A 21,507-nucleotide genomic window follows, 5' to 3' on the forward strand; every position below is an offset into this window, starting at 1 on the left:
GGGCTGCATCAAAAGCAGAGTGGCCAGCAGGATGAAGAAGGGATTCTGCTCCTTTGCTCGGCTCTGCTCTGGTGAGAGCTCGCCTGAAGTGCTGTGGGGAGCCCCACACAACACACACACGGATCCATTCGAATGACCCCAGATGAGGGCCATAAGGTTGATCAGAGGAGATGCAGCACCTCTCTTATGAAGACAGGCCAGGAGTGATGGGGCTGTTCAGCTCGGAGAAGAATCTGTGGAGACCTGACAGCACCTCCCAGTCTGTAAGGGGCTACAACAGAGCCAAAGAGGGACCTTCCACAAGGGCGTGGAGTGACAGGACAAGGAGGTAGGGCTTCAAACTGAAGAGGAGTAGATTTAGATTAGATATTAGTAAGAAATTCTTTACTGTAACAGTAGTGAAGCAGCAGAACAAGCTGCCCAGAGAAGCTCTGGATGCCTAATTCCCGAAAGTGTCCAAGGTTGGGCTGGATGAGGCTATGAGCAACCTGGTCTAGTGGAAGTGTCGCTGTTCAACCTTCCAATTTCGCTTCCAACCCAAACCGTTCCATGACGCTCCGATTTCTCTGGTGGGTGTTGCTTTCTTTCGTGATCCCCGAGCACGGGACCCAGCAGTGCGCCCGCCCGCTAACCGCGGCCTACCAGCGCCCCTCAGCGGCCCCACCCCTCATCCGTCACCACGGCAACCCCGCCCCTCCCTTCGCGTCACATCGCCCGGCGGGAGCAAGCCCCGCCCTCACGGCACTCCGATTGGTCGCTGGCCATAGCGCCATCTCGGCATAGCGCCGCCGATTGGCCGGCGCCGCTGAGGCACGGGCGCGCGGTACCCGCGGGGCGGTGGCGGCCGTTCCTCATTAGCATGGCGGCGGGGCCGCCCCTCCAGCGGGCCGGCCTCGCCATTCGCGCCTGTTGCCCCTGGTTCCCTCCCACAACCTCATTCCTGCCGCGAGGCGCCGCCGGGCGCCGGGACCGGGTCCGGGTCAAGGAGGGAGGCAGCGGCACCGCATCTTCTCTCCGTGAGGCGGCTGCGGAGTGCCCTGGTGCGGGCAGGTAGAGCACAGCATCAGCCTCGCCCTCCTGGGCGTGCACCGTCCTCCCCCTGCCCCTCGCGGCGCCGCTGCCTCATCCCCGGGCGTGAGGGCTCGGCAGCTTCGCCGCCGCCAGCGGGGGAGAGTCCCGGCGTCGAGCGAGCCTGGGCACGGCGGAGGGGCGACCGGGGGGCGGTGAGACGAGCTCCAGCTCCTCCGGCGTCGCGTGTCCGGGAGGGGATTCTTGAGAAGACGTTTTATATATTGTTTTTTTTCCGGTTTCGAAACCTCTGTCCAGGTTCCTGTGGCAGTCTGGCGAGGTGGGGCTTGTTCCTCTTCTAGGGCTCCTTGTTTTTCCATTGAAATCTCCCCACCTTCCCGCGAAAAGGAAATCGCCGCTTTTCTATAGATACATTTTATCATCCCTTCCACGAAACCCTATTTTCGGCAGCATCCATCTCCGGCGAAGCTTTGGAGCAACAACCGAGATCGGTGACCCTCATGATGTGGACCTTTCTGGGTATCGCCTCCTTCATTTACGTGTATAAAAAGTGTGGAGACCTCATGACTTACGCTAATAAGGAGGTGCTGCTCTCCGTGCTGGTGTTTTTCTCGCTCGGCTTGGTGCTCTCGTACAGGTACCACTTCAGGGGGCCCAGGCAGCGGCAGCAGCAGAAGCAGAAGTCGCACCTGGGGGTGCTCTCTGATGTGCTTTCGGCTTTGCCGCTGGTTGGCTTCTTCTGGGCCAAACCCACGCCGGCGTCTCAACAAGTTGAACAGCCCAAATCCAGAAAGGTAAGTTGGATTCAGACGCGGCACGTGAGGTGGAAGGTCCTGCTGCTCTTCCTCTGGCTGCTGACCCTCTGCCCTGGTGAGGGAAAAGAGCTAAGAAGGGGGTGGACAGGGTTTGGCTTTAGGTGCTGGATGTTTGATTTGTCATACTTTGTGTCAGTTTTGGATGGCAAAAGAAAAAGTGAAACATTTAAGTGGTAGACATGGGGTTTTCTAGCATCAAAACAAATATGTTTTAAGAAAGATTTGGAGTAAAAGATTATCATAGTAGCAGAAAAATATCTTCAGTTGCCAGTCTGTTGTAGAAATGAAGGACTGGAGAATCTCTCCTGTGAGGAGAGGCTGAGTGACTGTCCAGCCGGGAGAGCAGAAGGCTGTGTGTAAATAACTGAAGGGAGGGTGAAAAGAAGGCTTTTTCCATCAATGCCTGGTGAGAGGATGAGAGGTGCTGAGCACAGTCTGAAGCAGAGCATATTTGCTCTGAGCATTAGGAGGCACTATTTACTGTCAGGGTGACTAAGCACTGCAACGTTCCCAGAGAGGTGGAAGAGTCTCCATCCTTGGAGGTATCTGAAACAGGGCCCAGGCCAGTCTGCTCTGACCCTGCTTGAACGGGGGCTTTGGACCCCATGATGTCCAGAAACCCTTTCCAACCTCTGCCATTCTGTAACTCTCTGATGAGCTTCCTAAAATTTACAGATGAAACTCATTTGTTTATACAACTGCAGATAGAGTTACTGGGAAATGATTGCTGACCTATTCTTGTACAATAGTTGTGGGACCTGCTCAGATAGTCAGTCTGTTCCCTTGTTCCTCAGCAAGGCTCATGCAGGGCTCAAGCGGAGAGCTGTGCCTGGAGCTTAGCTGGAGTCCTGCTATCCAAGACTATGAACTGGCCATAGATATCCAGTATATCTGTGGTCAGCACTATTTGGCTACTTTCCTGTCTACTTCTGGGCAATTTCACATGAGTGCTGACCCCTCACACAGAAATACATGAAACTGCTTTTGGCTGCAAGTCAAAGGTTTTTTATTTTTATTTTATTTTTTTCTTCAAGCCTGCCTTTACCAATTTCTTGTGTTACTTGAATTCAGATAGTGAGTTTAGCACTCTGCTGCTGTATTGTAGATATAAACATGACACCAGGCCACTAAAAATTCTGGCGTCAGTGTGTTTCACTGATGCAATTGTATTTTACCAATGTCAGCACTGCAGTGCTGAGGCATTTGTGAAAGACTGAATTAAACTCTCTTTTACCAGCTGGAGAAATGTTTTGCAGCTTTGCAGTGGAGTTGCCCTTAAAATTTTTTTTCACTTTGAAGTGTATGTGATTAGGTGCTGTTGGGGAGGTTCTGTAACAGAGCTGATTGAAGATACCAGTTTCTATATTAACTGGTGTCCAGTCCAATGTGTGTCAATTCTTAACATCTTTAAATGTAGACTAATGGTGATTTTGCTTATATTTTTAGATGTTACATGACTTTTAATTTCTTGAAAGCATTTCCCAGGCAGCTGCTTCAACATTTTTCATTCTGAATATTACCATAAGTTGCTCTTTGGTTAGTTAGGTAGGTTCAATTAAGAGTATCATTTAAAAGGAGTGTGTTTTCCAGAGAAATACATTTTCCAGTAAATCTAATATCTTTTTCATTAAAAAGTGCTAAGGCTGCCATGCTAGAGTGGCATGAAGGTATCAGTCTTACTTTATAGGACAAGAATATGGGGCAGCCTTTTCTTACTGCCTTTTATAGCAGCTTTCAGTCTCTGGCAGTTTTATTTGTGCTTTGTCTTGGATCAGCAGGGCAGATTTTAGCCAGGGTCTTGATTTGCAGCAGTGTTGGTTTTTCTTTTCCCTGCTTGTTGTGCTTTTGTATGACACATTCAATTTTGGACAAAACTAAACTGCAAGATGCCTTCCAACTACCGATGCACCCTCCGTACCCTGGCTAAAAGTAGAGCTGCTCCAAAGTCAGCCCTCTTGACGTGACAAGAGGGCTCATAACAAGAAGACCTCTTGTTATGGTAAATATCCATTGGCACGTGTAACTTTCTTGGCTTTGTTTTCTAAAGGGTAAAAGAGAAGTGAACTTCTCAGATGTGTATCTGACAGAGACCACTCCAAATACAACCTTGTCACCCCAATATGATCCAGAAATTATCATTGTGGGATCAGGTGTCCTTGGTTCTTCCTTGGCCACAGTGCTTTCAAGAGATGGAAGGAAGGTGACTGTGATAGAGAGGGATCTGAAAGAACCTGACAGGATAGTTGGAGAATTGCTGCAGCCTGGAGGATTCAATGCTCTTCGAGACTTGGGGCTTGAAGGTGGGTACATTTCAAAGTGTAAATAGATCTGTAACACAAGAGTTGCTACACTCAACAATGTATTTAGGAAAAGCATGCCTACAGGAAAAATTAAGAAAAACATTATCTGCACTTAACATTTGAATTAAAATCACTTGTTTATTTTCAGTTTGCTATTTTGAAAATACTCTTCTTTCAACATGTCTATTTTGTTTAAGAAAATTGGACCCTGTGTAAAGAAATGCCTTTAATAAATAATTAGGCTTGCTTTAAGACTTGTTTTAACTCATCTGTGGCTTTTATCTTGCAGATACAGTAGAAGGTATTGATTCACAAATAGTAAATGGTTACATCATTCATGATCTAGAGAGCAAATTGGAGGTTGAGATTCCTTATCCAACATCTGAAGACGGACGCGTGGCCAGTGGAAGATCTTTTCATCACGGCCAGTTTATCATGGGCCTCCGAAGGGCAGCTATGGCAGAGCCCAAGTGAGTCACTGTGAACAGTACAGTTGGGATTCAGAGATTCAGAGGCATCATTCCCATCATTTCCATGAGATTCCTTAACCATTTCCCAGCCCAGAGGGCTGTGATGAACAAGAGTGAGAGAACATAGCAGCTAGAGTTACTCATTCTGCTCTCTGTAGACAAGTTCATAAGTTACATATACATCATATATATATATCACGCTTTGGGACAACTTAGTCTTTAAAGGGAGTATGGGCTGTAAATATTAGGCATGATATTTGCCCATCTGTGTGAGAGAACAGTTCACGGTTGAAGGTTGATTCTCTTCTGCTGATTCTTGGGTTTGGCATTTTACCAGAAGTAGTGACCTCTTCTTGGTGAGCAGTGCACAGAAATTTTTTTGACAAGGCATGAGTGGCAAATCTGGCACTATTTGTCAGATCACAGAGTGGTTTGGGTTAGAAGGGATGACCTTTGAAGGTCAGGTAGTCCAACCCTCCTGCACTGGGCAGTAGCATGTAGCTTTTCCACTGATGTTATCAGTGATGATAGAAATCAAGCGTTTACATTTGTATGTTGTTTTGCTTTCTTTTTTGACAACAAGAAGTAAGCCAAAGTAACTATAAAGGAGCATTAAATGGAAGTAGCTCTTTCCAGTTAATAATTTGTATGTTTCCGAATCTTGAAGACAATTTCTTTTCATAATTAAAAGAAAAAATTGGTGTTTTCTCCTAACTGTTTCCTTTCTTCTATAAAGGAGATGAGAAGTAAACTTCTGTTGAAATAGAATAGATTCTAGGTGCTGCTTTCTGTGTGGTATTTTTTTTGTATTGTCTTTTTTCCCCCCTAAATAATTTTTCCCCCATGGAATATCATAATGCCATATGTCCCTTGTAAAGGACATATTTTTACCTAACATCTTTATTCTGAGCTGGAAAATTGCTTTCTCCTTTCGTATTTGTTATATCATATGAATTACTAAAAGTGGCACTAAAGATAGCAGCTCTGTAGTACAGTTAAAATTAATGGTGACAGTGTTCATTAGCTAGCTCTGAAAGCTAAAGCCTTCTTGAGGCTTTAAGTTCAATGAAATTTGGGCATCTGAGTGCTCAGCTTGTGGGAAAAACTCCAGTAGCTGTACACAGTCTTTGAAACAAAAACTTTCAAAAATCATGTTTGTGACTTGAATGAAATTCTTTCCCATTTTACACACGCTCCTGAATGTTTGTGTATGCTTGCTTGCCATTTAATTTGTGGCATAGAAAACTGCATGTTTATGTGCAGTGGAAGATCAAGAACTCTTAATAGTGCCAGGAGATTTTGGGTTTTATTACACTTTTGAATATATAGGGGATAATTATTACTGATTAGTATGTCCTCTTTATAAGCTCTAGGCAATATGAATGTATTTCAGAGAAGTAGTTATTTTTGCCGCAGAAAGAGCTAGGGCATCATTGGTTTATAATAATAAACTAATTATATAGAATTATAAACTCACTTATAGTGGATGAGAACAAAAAGTGAGCACTTAGTTTCTTTTATAGCTGTCATTTCAGTTACTTTAGAGCTGATAGGATCTGGAGGACTCTGAATCCCTCGCATGCTGCTGCAGTCTCTCGGTGATGAGGTTTCTGTGGAGTGCTTGGTCATAACTGTTCATATTTTGATACAGCCAATATGCCTGTTTCCTGTCAAATTAAGCCAATCATGAGCTGCTCTAAAATGTCTGTGCTGGATGCCAGGGAAAATAAAACATTAATTGAGATGCTTGTATTTCTTTCAAGAGCCTAAAAAAGCAAGCTGTTGTATTCTCACATGTACCTTTAGCTCAGTTCCTGAAGTTGTGGAATTCCATCTGGATATGGAATATTTACAAGAGATTCAAAGTGTCCAGTTTTGAGCCACTAAGTCTGAAGTGCTGTGATCAGGTCTAACAGCTCAGACCAACAAAGAATATAAGTTTAGAGAGATTTAATTCCTGAACTCAAAATAGGTTGGGAGATAGAAGCAGGGGATGCTCCACTCAAACATAAATGTTAGCAGAACTCTAAAAGCATAAATAGGTAAAAACCAGAACTCTCTCCCAAATTCCTGAGGTGACAAACTAGATATCTATGTCCTAAACAGGTTAGGTTAATTTGGACTGCTCTGAGAATTATGTGCCTTTTATCTACTGTTCATGTTAAGGGTTTAAGTGCTGCTGATCCTGCTCTTCAGTTCTCCTCAGATTTAGTTCTCACCTGCACTGTCAGCGATTCCTAGCTTTTAGCAGGGATGACTCAGGCAGCTCCCTGATTTCTGACCATTATTAGGTGTGAAACTCCTCTCAGCATCTCTCACAGGGCCATGGGGCACAGCTGGGGACTCTATTAAGTGGCAGGATGTTTGTGATAAACAGTACGGTCTTTAGAATATTCAGTTATCAAACCAAAGGTGAAATTTATGGCCAACACTTTTTGACATTTTGACATAAATCATGTTGGCAGAGACAACACTGTTGAAAATTTGGTTTTCTTTCTATGTCTAGTGCCTTGAAATGCTGGAATCATTAATCCTCTTCTGTTTTAACCCCTCTGTTTCATTTCAGTGCAAAGTTCATTGAAGGGACTGTGTTACAGTTACTTGAGGAAGATGACTGTGTTGTGGGTGTTCAGTACAAGGACAAAGAAACTGGAGACATTAAGGTAAGAGCTTTCTGTTACATTGTTAAACTGTTGAGAAAATTGAGGGTTGCTTTATATATATATATAATTTTTTAAAAGCTTGTATTTTAGAGCACTGGTACAGAAATAATGTAGTTATCAAGAAAGCCAAAGATTCAATAAAGGGAGATTATTTTCTTGTGCATACAGTCTGGGAATATGGGAATTCTTGTTATAATTTCTTATGAAGCTTCTGTTTCCGTTTCTCTGGAGAATTCAGTTCCTTATTTGTTTCATTTTTTTTTTATATGTCTAGAGTTTAAAATCTTTTGAGAGTTCCTGGTGAAAGAACAATATATTAAGATTTGTGCTTCAGCTGTGTGTAGTGGTCTACATTTCCACGTATACTTCCACCATCTAGTGAGGGACTGAGAATGAAAAAGTTACTTTTTGATAGTGAAAGCTCTGTCTTGTCATTTCTTGGATGACAGAAAGAGAATTTTGGCATATTTTTAATGCTAAACTGCTGGCTAAATGCTATGAAACTGTGTGGACTTAGGAGAGACCCATTTGGGTGGAACTCCTGTACTGGAGTTCTGGATATGCTGCGTATTCTCCAGAAAAAACAAATTTTTGATCTTCTTTATAGACTTTGAAGTTCCTTTGTTGCCTAAAATTACGTAGATGTACTCTGATGGGAAAGACGGGAATCTGCCTATGCTGTGCTCCCCTCCTTACTAAATGGAGAAAGTTCCTGAGTAGCTGGAAGATCCTGCTCTGATCTCTAAGATCAGAGGTCTCTGACATCTTTCCTTCTCTAAGTCATTTAGAAATGGGACTGGTGGCACAGAACCAAATAAATAGGAGAGAGCCTTTTAAAAGTACTTGCCAAAGCTTAGAGGAGCAAACTGGTTTTAGACTGTCCTTAGGCAAGTGCCATTTCAGGCACTTAACAGCTAAGTGCTGCAACAGAGCAGAGCAGTAACAACATCCTTGACCCCTCTTGAGGTAGCTGGAGGAAGAGTGAGTTCCAAGTCTGTTCCTTGGTCTGTCTTAGCTGCCATGTAGTATGAATGAAACTGTATTAGGAAATCACTCTAGGAGAGTAAGCCACTGAATCACGGGTATGGGAAAGACAGGGAGTTTGGAGACAAGGAGGATTTTTTTGCAGGGAGAAGGGTGTTTGTTGGGATTTATTTCCCAAATACAATTTGCTTTATCATCCAGGAACATAGAAGGGTGTTTTTGTTTTATTTTGTTTGAGGGGTAGAAAGAGAACGTGCATATTTTGGTTTGAGTTCTGTTTTTAAGCTTTACACACTTATGGATGTAATTGTTGTAATTTTAAGTGTGATTTATTTGAACACTGGGTGATCAGTGTTCTAGCCTGCATCTCCTGAAAGTCTGGATGTTGTTCTAAAGGCCTTAAGTTTCCTGTCTATATGCTGGGGATAAACAAATTCGTGTGTTGCACTGAATGCTGAAGTTCTGTGGCTGGAAAGAGCTGTTTCATTTGCTGGCTTAGATCTCCTTTGATTTTAGAAATTTAGTAAATAAGAAATTTCCATTAAACATTTCTGTGTTTCCCTACCTGTGAGTTTTTACAGCTAGGAAGCTCTTGGCTGAATAAAAACCCCAAACTCAAGCCTGTTTACATTCCTTAGCCTGCTTTTATGAAGAAAAGAGGCTGTGTTTTGTATGTGTTTTTCTGTTCTTTCCGTGCTACATTCTCCACCACATTACCTCTGAGATTTTTATTAAATGAGGCTCAAATTAGCCAGTATGCTAAAGGTCAACTTAGAAATTTTTTCAAAAGTAGGCAACTGAATAGACTCAAGGTTAATTGTGTTGACTGTGGAAGAATTGTAGCATGAGTGTTCTACTCATTAGACAGCAGGAAACTGATATGGACAGATGACTTTGGTCTAATTGCAGGAAAAATTAGAGCTTGCAGTCATCTGAGCTAGGAATCCGTAGGAAAGAAGTGAATCCATAGTAGAGGTAACTCTACTCAGGAAGTCACTTCTATAAGCACAGACACATAAAACATGTTTTACCTTACTCACATCTACTGGCATCTCATTTTGTCCAACTTCCCTTCACACAGCAAAAGATGTTAAGGTTTGTGTGACCAAGTGGAGTCAGACTTGAAGATCTTTGTGAGTCCCCCCAGCTCCAGAATATTCTCTGATTTTATTAATTCACTCCAATGCTGGTGGCAACTGCTCAGAGAGGAACTCACTCACAGAGTGACTTGCCCATACAATAGTAAAAGATTTCCTAGGAGTACTAATGAAACACAGTGTGCTTTTTTTGCCTTACTTATAAACTGAAAGCTTAAAAGGAGAAATACTTTTTACTGCTTATGCCAAGAAGGTGAAATCACTGAAAGTTAAGGACTAATGCTTATGGTAAATCTGTTGTCATTTGAAGTTCAGTCACTGAACACATTGACACTGAGAAAGCTGTAGATAGAGGGAAACACCTACCTTTAGATGCTTCCTAGTATAATAATGTTGTTATATGACAATAAAAGACATAAAACTACATTTTAGTAACTGGAATTATTTGCTTATGTTTGAGAAGAATGTATGTGTTAAACATTAAAAATTTGTACAGATCTTCAGCTGAACCTGATCAGTTTACTCAGATATGTATTTTGTCCCTATATATATATATATATATATATATATATATATATATATATATATATATATATATATATATATACACATATATACACTATTTTTCTCGTTCCTAAGTAAATTTGGAACTGCTCACAGCTCCCTGTGTGGTCTTTTAAAGAAGAGCCTATGTGCTTACAGCTTGTCAGTTTGTTACACTCTGGTTTTTGGTTTTTTATAGCTGCTTATATATAGTTCTTTAATTTGAAATTCTTTTTTGTTTTCTTTTTTCTTCTTCTTTCTTTTTTCTGAGCATTACAGCCTGAAGGGAGCAAATACTCCTCTTTGTTGTATTTTTCAATCCAAGTTTCTACACAGTTCCCCTAGCTGTGTTTTCTAAAAAAGCTATTTGTTAGATCAGCTTGTGTAGCAAATAGATAAGTATGAATACAAGGAAGGCAAACCCTGCAGTATTTCTTAATACCTTTGTTGGGAATTGCTTCTCATTGTTCTGTAGCAAAATTGGTGGTGTCTTATCTTTATTTTTAATTTCTGCTGCAGGAACTTCATGCCCCACTTACAGTTGTAGCTGATGGACTTTTCTCCAAATTCAGGAAAAACTTGATATCCAGCAAAGTTACTGTTTCCTCCCATTTTGTTGGTTGCATTTTGAAGGTAACTTTTAAGTATAATACTATATAAACCACTATGCTGTTGCTGAAGGTGAGGTACCTTGTAACCCCTATGAACATACTTGCCTTCAGGACTTACAAACTTCAAGAGAGAAGGTGGTGTCCTGGTTTTGGACTGGGAATCTGGGTTGGTAGCTGGGTGGTTGGTGAGTCCAGGTAGAAATCCTGTCTGGTTCTTTCACTCTGTGTCTCCTGCATTAACTGATGCATTAACTGCAAAAATAATTAAGGGAGAACGAACTGAAGCTAACAGAATTTTCACTAGATTGGGAACACTGACTGGTAGGAATTCCAGTACTTTTTGGGTCTCTAATCCCGTTAGCACTGCCCAAGTTTGTCTACTTTTGGAATCTCCTATAAGACCTCATTAGATAAGGCCCTGTGATTCTTTTTCAGTTGGTGTCTCCAAGTAGTTATATTTAGACAGTGAATTTCTTTCCCTCCCACCACTTTCTTATGAAAACAAAAGTATCTTACTGAAAACTACTACATTGATTATGTTACAAGTTTTTAATGGCATATATTAAATCTTGGTGAAGCATTCAATTGAAATGGATGTTAGTGATTGTAGTAAATATTAAAATGTATTGGCCAAAGAATTGTTGCTACACTGAAATTCAGAACTTTCTTTTGAAAACAGTTCTTCATTTAAGAGAATAATAACACAAGCTTAATATGATAGAGTATTGTATTTTAAAGTGTTTTAGAAAATTATTTTGTATGTCTGATGTTCAATACCCTTTCATTAATCAGTCTCAATCTTTCTCCCCCTTATTTTCTTTTTAAGGATGCATCACAGTTTAAAGCTAATTATGCTGAACTTGTTTTAGCTAAAACGAGTCCAGTGCTAATCTATAAGATTTCTTCAACTGAAACTCGGGTCCTTGTTGATATTCGAGGGGAAATGCCAAAAAATTTAAAAGAGTACATGATTGAGACTATTCATCCACAACTACCTGGTAAGTCTGGAAAGACTTCTCAAGAATTGTCACATTTAAATATGTCAAAAAAAAAAGAAAAAAGAGACACATTTCATTGAATTAATAGAACTGTGTGGCTTTTTCCATGTGCACAGTCACGGTTTCAGGAGCCATTTACCCTTCTTTGGTTCCACACAACACACAGAAGTTTGTTCAGCTCACATCTGTGAGGTCAGCAATTCAGGACTGTATAAAACTCCAGTGTCCCCAGCACAGGAAGGACACTGACTTGTTGCAATGAGTCCAGAAGAGGCCACCAAGTTGACCAGAGGGATGGAGGGCCCCTCCTATGAGGAGAGGTTCAGAGTGTGGTCTTTGTTCAGTCTGGAAAAGAGAAGGCTTTGGGGAAACCTAATTGTGGCCTTCCAGTGCATGAAGGGAATCTACAAGAAAGATGGGGCAGAGCTATTGACATGGGCACCAGGACAAGGGGGAATGAGTTCAGATAGAGAGTAGGTTTAGATTAGATATTAGGAACAAATTATTTATTGTGAGGGTGGTGAGGCACTAAAACAGGTTCCTTGGGGAGGTTTTGGTTGCCACATCCCTGGAGATGTTCAAGGACAGGTTTGATGGGGCTCTGAGCAGTCTGGTCTAGGGGAAGTGTCTCTGCCCGTGGCAGGGGAGTTGGTACTGCATGATCTTCAAGGTCCCATTCCAACCCACACCATTCTGTGACTCTATGATATCTCAAAGGGATTAAAATGAATTGTGTACAAATTATTTGTGTCTTTCTCTAACTACTGTAACTAAAATATTTGGTTGTTGCAGATCATTTAAAGGAACCATTCTTAATAGCAGTTCAGAATGATCGTTTAAGGACTATGCCAGCCAGCTTCTTGCCTCCCTCAGCTGTAAACAAGAAAGGTGGGTATTGTGAAATAAAAGGAAGAAAAAAGGCATTATAAGCATCCTCTGGGGCATAGGACTTTGTTGCCTTGGATGTATATTTGTTGTTCAATATAATTGTCTCATAAACCTTCTATAAAAAATAATATTTTGAAAATGTGTACCTTGGGCAAAATTTAACTGGAATGTTTATATTGACACCAGATGTTAAGTCAATGCCTGCTTTATCTGTAAGTTTAATTTACTCAGTTGCTCAAGCGTATACAAGTGTGGCCTTTCTAAGAAAAAATGGTAAAAAATTAAAGAAATTAATTTAAAAAATGTGTTCTTTGACATATGAACAGTCATACCTATAGGGAAAAAATACTGACCTTGATTATCTTAAAGCTGTTTTAAGCCTTTTAATTTAAAGACATACTTTGTGGGTTTTGGTTTTTATTTTCTAGTTGTTATACATGTTATTTTTTGGTGGGAATGAATTCTTAATAAGTTCGATGATTTTTATTTTTTTTTAATAGAGGATTTGAATTTTAAGATTCCCTAAGGGTTGTGCAGTATCCTATTGTTTTTTCTCTTCTACCTAGGTGTTCTTCTTTTGGGAGATGCATATAATATAAGACACCCTCTAACAGGTGGAGGAATGAGTGTTATTTTAAATGATGTTAAAATATGGAGAAGTTTGCTCCAGGATATCCCAGACCTTTATGAAGATGCTGATATTCTTAAGGTGATCCTTTATCTTGGACTTATTTTAGACAGCTTCTGCTGCGATTCAGTGACACACTTCTAAGTTTTATGCAACTCAGGGACAAGTAAGTTCTTGGTGAGGCCCAGCAGTTTTCAAAGCTTTGGCTAGGATAATCAGATATCAGGCATTCACCAGTGGAGCTGTGGTCTTTAACTGCTGTGCTGTGTGGCAAGAGGCAATTTCAAGACTTTGCACACTGACCTGCTGTGTTTTACTTAAGGAGGCTGGTGTGCCTCCTGGTGTGTCTAGTCAGGATGCTTTGTTGGGATAACCTGATATTCCTGTTTTAATAGGGCATTTTTAACCAGATTGTTTCTAAATGTGGTGGGTTTGAACCATTACACTTGTGTGAGTGGAACTTGGACAGTTATGAGCTTGTGTACCTGGTCTTTCAGGAGACATCTCAGCCTCCACTGGCCTCTTGCCTGCTGCATTAATCTGAGTAGTAAATTAGAAGAGATCCTTCTTTCCCAGGACCTGCTCCATCAGTGTTCATGCAAGGTTTATTTTTTCTGTGATACTTAGTCCCAAAATTCTGATGAGTAGATAATAAGATTTATTTATTTGTTTACTGTTTTTAACAGGGCTAGGCATTTTGTCCTGGCTACATTACAGGTAGTATAATTGTAGACTACAAGTAGATGATTGCAAAAGTGTATATGAAAATTGAGAAGCACTTAGAGGAGCCCTGAATGCCAGGACAGTTCAGGACTTACCTGAACTTGTCTTACCACATGCAGACACTTTTATAGCAGCTAATCACCTGAGACTTGGTCATTTCCTATTTATTACCAGTCAGTTGAGGGAACTAGCTGAGCATTATCCTTCAAGTTTCAGCTGTATCCCAGACACCCCCTGTAGGATGAGAAACATGTTCTGGAACTACCTTTTCCCCCACTATATTTAAGGTAAGGGGAGTCTGGATAGCTGGTTCAACAAGTTTTTGAAATTCTTTAATGACGTAGCTTGGAATCAATCTAGCATATCACTAAATCCCTTCTACGAATCCATGAGCATGACTCTTGCCGCTTCACCTCTTTGGGAATCTTTTGAATGTTCCTATGTATTTACTGACAGAAAGATTTCTTTTTCTTATTTTTTTTCAGGCTAAAAGAACATTTTACTGGTCAAGAAAAAAATCTCATTCTTTTGTAGTGAATGTTCTTGCCCAGGCACTTTATGAGCTCTTTGCTGCCACAGATGGTAAATATATCTTAAAGTTAACCTCTGATTAATTATACCTTGGTAAATAAATATGAAGGGGAAGGGGATGTCCGTGTCTGTGTGTATATGTATGTATCTACATTGTTGTATATTGAAAATATGTCGATCAAAGAATTTTAATGAGTTTTCTTGTGTTCTCTGCCTAGTTTCTTAGACAGAGTTTTATCAGTGTGAAGGCAAGTCTGGAGTTAGGACTCAATAACAAACCAAAGAAAAACTCCAAAGAAAACAGTAGTCAGTTAATACAAAAATATGTAGATATTCTGTAAGACTACACTTTGTATAAATAAAAGCAGCCTAATATCCAGAACAACAGCTAGCAAAGTCCTGGGTTTAATATCAGTACTGTGCATGCAGAAAAATGTTTCAGTATCTGTTGATTATATTTATTTTATTAATTTTAATTAATTTTGTAGATTCCTTGCATCAACTAAAGAAAGCCTGTTTCCATTACTTCAGACTTGGAGGAGAATGTGTCGCAGGTCCTGTTGGATTGCTCTCAGTGTAAGTTCACTGTGCTGGCAGTGGTTATTGTGAGCCCCTGAGAGATCTGCTTTGCTCCCCATCAGGCTGCTCAGCACAGGGAGGATAGCCCACCTGAGCCTAGGTTTTAAAATTATACTGAAGGTTGAAGCTTTATTGGAAATTGTGTCTTTAAGTGCTGGTTCTTTTTTATTTTTCTCCTTTTTTTCCTGCATTAAAAGCTGGTGGCCCCTAGTGTAGATGGCACAGGAATTTGAATAAGGTAGGGAGGTCCAGAGGAGCTGGTGGAGATGTTTCTTACTTGATAAACTGAGAGTAGTGTTGGGTGAGGCCTCCCATAAAAAGCTGTAAGGAACAGGGAAATCTCTAGCTAGGAAGGTGTTTGAGTGACCCCTCAGAAACTTTGAATGCACAGTAATTGCATTCTACTCTGAACATAGGAGAATGTGTGCTTTTATATTTCTCTCCTTTTGGACTGAGAGATAAAACTGAAAAACCTGTTTAACATATTCCTCTGGGGGAAGACAAAGAGTAAGAGGTAGACAAAGAGTACTAGAAATGATGAGAAAGCAGCGGTGTACATTGGCTGTGCTGTAGAAAGGAATGCAGAGTGTGGAGCAGCCCAAGAGAACCAAGTTTGTATTTTTCAGTTGAGTTGGCAGGACCAGATCTGCCTAAATCAGAAGGGGGTCTGTGATCTTGAGTGGAGATCTGTATTTGAAAAATGGAAATTTTTCAGTTCTTTCTGATGCTGTTTATTTACTGGTTGTATCTGTTTATTTTTAATGCAGGTTGTCTCCCAAACCAATGGTACTGATTGGCCACTTCTTTGCTGTGGCCTTGTATGCTGTTTATTTTTGCTTTAAGTCAGAGTCCTGGATCACCACACCTCGAGCAATTTTCAGTAGTGGAGCTATTCTTTACCGGAGCTGTTCTATAATATTTCCACTTATTTACTCTGAAATGAAGTATTTAGTCTATTAAAATCCAGGGTAAAATGACTGGAGGAAGAAAGCATGAAAATCACAATGCCTTCAAAATCTTTGGACATGTATTATTTAATATTGTATCATGTTCTCCTCAAAATGCAATTTCCTTGATAAGGTTTTAACTTAATTTTGGTTTTGTGGTTATATACATATACATTATATGTAAATATTCTTTTCTTTGCAATTTAAGTTCAAAAAGGATTTAGCTGCTACAAGGACCATAATTAAGTGTTGACGTGGTAGATAATTGCCAGTTTTGACAGAATTTCTTTCCTTGCTTTATGCATTGCTGAGTGCACCACTAATATTAATAAACTGAGAAGTGAAAATTGTAAACCATATGCTGCTATTATCCTTCATGCTTTTTTCTGTTCAGTAGTTCCATAGACTTTATTACTGTGAAATAGCGTAGCGTTCTCAATTTGGTTATTTCATTAGGATTTGCATCTGTTCTGTTTCAGTTGCAGCTAAGATACTGGTCTGTTGACGCTTAAAAGGACACTGTAAAGGATGTCAGATCTTGATGTGTCACTATACGTTTAATTTCAGTTACTGTTGCAAGTGCCATGTTGCTCTTGTGAATTCCTTCTTTACACCAGAATTCATTTTAACAAGTAATAACCAAATCTTTGATTTGTTGGCTACTGCAATGCACTCAGGTAGTGAAAGCACATGTTTTTGAAATTTTCTTTTTATTTCCTTTCAAAACCTTGAAAGTTTGGGGTTGTTCTCCTTGGTGTGTGTGCAACTGAACTTTAACACTGCCATGAATTGAAGCACAGCAACAAACTGTATCCACTGAAACAAATTAAGTCCAGGCTATTTCCAGTAGACAGTAATCTTTAATATTACTTATGAAAATTAATGAAAAGCACCATGAAAGTGTCCTTTTAATACTTGGAGTGTGGTGGGATTATTTTTCCTGTAGGAATTACTGCATGCTACTAAAGAGTTCATGTCTATTCCTATTGGTCACTATTCCTCTCAATGTTACCAGTGTGATTTCCTTTGCTCTTGTGCATCTGCATTTTCTCTACCTTTCTTATGATTTGTTTGGATATCACTGTATGGCTCTGCTCTTTTGGCTTGCCTAAACAATCACATGTGGGTGCAGCCAGCAGTCTGGAGAGTAGTAACAGGTTTTTATTCTTCTGTACTGGTGAAACTGTGACTCTACCTTGAAAATGACAGATTGCATAAGCTGTGTATAAACATCCATTTTATCTTGGACTGTGAAAAAAAATCTGTGGAGAGACTTTATTTAGTATTTCATTTGATGGATATTTCAAACGACCTTTTGTTTTCCAGAAGCAAAAGTATGTATATTTTTCTAACCATGATCACTTTTGATACCCTCTTGAAATGACACTCATCATGAATATGTCTATGTTGAAACTTTCGGGTAAAGTACTAATATTTTCAAATATATGGTAACTAAATTATGCCCCTTTAAGGGTACACAAAGTTTGCAAGATTTATACAAGTGTTTTCAAAATCTGTGACAATTTTGAAAATATTGATTAATTTTACATTTTTTATTTTTTTATATTATTTTCAGTCAGTCTCTTTAAAATCATGGATAAAAAGTCCTGAGCCAAATACACATCCTCAGCTTACGTAAATAAAAAGTTATTATATCTGTAGATTATTTTTGTTGTGTGTCTCTGGTTAAAGAGTTTTGTTAAATTCTAATTTATCTGCCTAAATTTACATATATATGTAAGGACTTTTTCCTTTCTTGTCCTGAATTCAGTGCCTGGTTAAGTGTCTTGATCAGGGTAGCAATCACTTATTGGAAGTTGCTGGGGGAGAGACGTGTGTGTGTGTGTGTGTGTGTGTGTAAGAAGGATCAACCTGAAAATACAACCATGAAATGGCTGTGTGCCTTGTCCTCAGGGCAAGAGGAAAGGCTTACTTTGAATTATCAGACAGGGTGGGATTGTTGGGACACAGAGCACACAGAGCAACACAGGATGGGGCTTCTGGCTGAGATTGCTGATGAGCTGGTCTTTAGTACATGGGCTGGGTGCCTACTCCAGCTGGTGGTGGCCCACCAGCTCTGCCCCAGAGAAGAGCTGCAGGGCAGAATTTGAAGCTGTGTTCTGTGGTCCCTGACTGCAGTTATTTTCTCACGGATGCAGAGGGATGTTGGGTGGTGGTGGTGGTGAAGTCATGAGAAAAGCAGTTCTTGAGTCAGATGAGACTAAGAAGAGTAAAGCTGGCAGTGAGTGAGTAATGTCCTTAGGTAAAACAGCCAAAAATGGAATCCAAGAGCACCTAGTGCTAAGCCACAGCATGCAGCAGATGCTCTAAGAGTCCTGATTTTCATTCTCTACACCTATATGGGACAAAGCAGCATGTAAGGAAGGTTTTGTCACAGGCACGATTCAGAATTTGAGAGGAGCAGAATGCAGGCATATTTGATGCAACTTGTGTGTTGTCTGTTTTCTAACTCTGAAGATGTTAGAAAAGAGACAAAGGATTTCTACACTGCAACATTTAAGGCAATGATGTACCGTTAGGTAGGTGTTGTGGGCACAAGGAGATAGGAGTTGTGGGGCATGGTTATCCCTCTCTTCCAGGACTGGTGCAACTGTAGCTGCTAGAAAGTGTAGAGGAAGGAAGAGAAGTAGCTACATACTGCTGGGTTTGTAGATGTTCACATGGTGCAGGACTATGAAAACTTGTAGTGCAAAGAGGAGACTGATAGTGTAATGGAATCATAGAGTCTTTAACTTTGGAATAGACTGCCAAAATCAAGTCCAAGCTTTGACTGAACACTACTATGTCAACTAAACCATAGCACTAAATTCCATGTCCAGTTGTTTTTTTGAACATGGGTGGTGAGTCCACTCTTGCCTGAGCAGCCCATTCTAGTGCATAACCACCCTTCCAGTGAAGAAACTCTTCCTGATGCACAACATGAACTGCACCTGGCACAGCCTGAAGCCATTTCCTCTTTTCTGTCACTGATTGCTTGGGAGAGGAGACAGGCCCTGACCTAGCTACAACCTCCTTTCAGGCAGTTGTAGAGAGTGATAAGGTCCCTCTTGAGCCTCCTTTTCTCCAGGCTAAACACCCCCTGCTCTCTCAGAACCTCCTCACAATATTTGTCCTGCAGCCCTTTCCCAGCTCTATTGCTGTCCCTGTGCCCACTCCAGCACCTCAGTGTCCTTCTTGTAGTGAGGGGCCTGAGACTGGACACAGGATTCGGGGATAGGTGGGGAAGGTGTGTGGAGCATGCTGCCTGCACTGGCTTTCCATGTGTAAACTGTGACCTTTGCTACTTCAAATGCTGCTCACATCTCCACCAACCATCTCTGTGTGTTGGTCTTTGCTGCAATACTGTTGGTGCTTATGGGTTGTTTTGTGTCAGTAGGGTATTAATTTACTGTTGGCTCATAGTCCTTGTACATACTGCTCTTTGAAACCAGCTTGTGTATTCTGGAAAAAGTGAAATCCATTCAATCCAGAATAAATATGGGCAGTTGATAAATTATTCATCCTGAAATTCTGGCTTTTTCAGCATGACACAGTACTACATGGAAAATAGTGTCAGCAGTTCCTAAACAGTTCCCTGTGAAGCTCCAAAGAGCTGCACCAGCTCCTGTGCTGTGCAGAGTGAACAGAGGCATGACTAAGCTTGCTGAGATGAAATTACTCAAGGTACTGACAATAAAAGCTTGCAGGGTATTTTTAATGGTAGCTGAAATCCACTGCTAATATAAGCAAAGTAATGTAAATAGTAAAAAGAATCCTGACCATAGAATAATTTGTTTTGAAAGGGATGTTTAAATCTCATCTACTCCAGTGCCACTGCAATGAGCAAGGACATTTTCAGCTAGATGAGGTTGCCCAGAGCTCTGTCAAGCCAGATTCTGAAAGTTTGCAGGGTTGGATGTCTACCCTCTATCTCTGTGGGCAACCTGTTTAAGTGTCTTAACATCCTCATTGTAAAAATGTCTTCCTATTGCTAGTATAAATCAGCCCTTTTTCAGTTTAAAACCATTGTCCCTTGTCCTATTACAACAGGTTCTGCTGAAGAGTTTGTTCCCATCCCTCTTCTAGAAGACAGTCAAGTACTGGAAGGCCTCAATAAGGTCTCCCTGGAGCCTTTTTTCCAGGCTGAATAACTTTCTTAGCCTGTTCTTATTGGAGACTGACTACACTCTCTAATCATGTTCCAGGCCAGGCCCTCCTCTGGCCCTGCTTTGACAGGTCTGTGTTGTCCTTCCAGAGCTGGATGCAGTTCTCCAGGGACAGTCTCTCAAGAGCAGAGCAGAGGGGGACAATCACCTCCATTGCCCTGCTGGCCCTGCTGCTTTTGATGCAACCCAGGATACAATTGGCTTTCTGGCTGTGAGTGCACACTGTTAGGTCATGGCCAGACTCCCATCTACCAGCACCCCCAAGTCCTTCTTGGCAGGGCTGCTCTCGAGCCATTTGTTGCCCAGCCTTTATAAGTACTGGGAGTTTCCTCAATACGTATGCAGGACCTTGCATTTGGCCTTGTTGAACCTCATGAAGTTTCCATGGGCCCAGTCCTCAAGTCTGTCAAGGTCCCTCTGGATGGGAACCTCTCCCTCAGGTGTGTCAACTGCACCACCCAGCTTGGTTTCATCTGCAAACTTGTAGAGGTTGCACTCAATTCCAGTGTCTGTGTCATTGATAAAGATATTGAACAGTATTGGTGCCAATACAGACCCCTGAGAGACTCCATTCATCACTATCTCTGCCTGGACATTGAGCCATTTACCACTACCCTCTGGATGTGACCATTTCACTAATTCCTTATTCACACAACTGTCCACCCACCAAATCCATATCTCTCCAATTTAAAAAGGATGTAGTGGGGGACCTTTTCAAAGGCCTTACAGAAGTCCAGAGAGCTGACATCTGTAGTCCTTCCTTTGTCCACTGATGAATGCACCCCACTACAGAAAGCCACGGCGTTGGTCAGTCAGGACTTGTCCTTGGTGAAGCTGTTCTGGCTGTCCTTAATCACCTTCCTGTTCTCCACGTGCTTTAGCACAGCTTCTAGGAGGATCTGCTCCATGGTATTCCCAGGCTGACAGGTCAGTAGTTCCCAGGGTCCTCTTTTTTACCCTTTTTAAAGACAGGTACATTTCCCCTTTTCCAGTTGTATGGATCTGACTGCCATGACTTTTTGAATATCATGGACAGTGGCAACTACATCAGCTAATTCCCTCTGGACTCTGGCAGGTATCTTGTTGGGTCCCATAGACTTCTGATTTTCAGGCTCCTCAAGTTCCTCACAAACCTGATCTTTTCTTATAGTGGGAATCACTTTGTTCCCTCAGTTTCCATCCTGCTGTCCATCCACTTGAGAGGCATGGAAGAGTGTTTTCCACTGAAGACTGAGGCAAAACTTATTTAGTACCTCATCCTTCTCCTCATCCCTTGTTACCAGCTTAATGGCCTTGCTTCTTTCTTTGACCCTCCTTTTCTGGTTAACAAACCTGTAAGTGTCCTTGTTATTCTTTGAGTCTTGCCGGGTTCAGTTCCAGCTGTGCCTTGGCCTTCCTCACCCTGTGCCTACACAACCAAACCTCATGCCAATACTATCCCCACGTTACCTGTCCTTGTTTCCACTGTCTGTTCATTTGCTTCTTGCCCTGTAGTTTGACCAGCGAGTCCCTACTCAGCCACACCAGTCTCTTGC

The 21,507-nt window shown here is 41.2% G+C and overlaps 1 protein-coding gene across 1 annotated transcript; it reads left to right on the forward strand.

Annotated features, from left to right (window-relative positions):
• Window positions 1-1,147: 1,147 nt before the first annotated feature.
• On the forward strand, window positions 1,148-17,467 carry SQLE (squalene epoxidase). Its single transcript, XM_009088111.4, has 11 exons — window positions 1,148-1,823; window positions 3,892-4,144; window positions 4,434-4,614; window positions 7,181-7,277; window positions 10,421-10,534; window positions 11,339-11,510; window positions 12,303-12,398; window positions 12,965-13,107; window positions 14,235-14,331; window positions 14,769-14,856; window positions 15,627-17,467. Exons 1-11 carry the CDS (start codon window positions 1,530-1,532, stop codon window positions 15,817-15,819), a joined length of 1,728 nt encoding a protein of 575 aa, XP_009086359.1. The 5' UTR covers window positions 1,148-1,529; the 3' UTR covers window positions 15,820-17,467.
• Window positions 17,468-21,507: the final 4,040 nt, after the last annotated feature.

This window comes from Serinus canaria, chromosome 2 (assembly GCF_022539315.1).
Source record: "Serinus canaria isolate serCan28SL12 chromosome 2, serCan2020, whole genome shotgun sequence".
NCBI lineage: Eukaryota > Metazoa > Chordata > Aves > Passeriformes > Fringillidae > Serinus > Serinus canaria.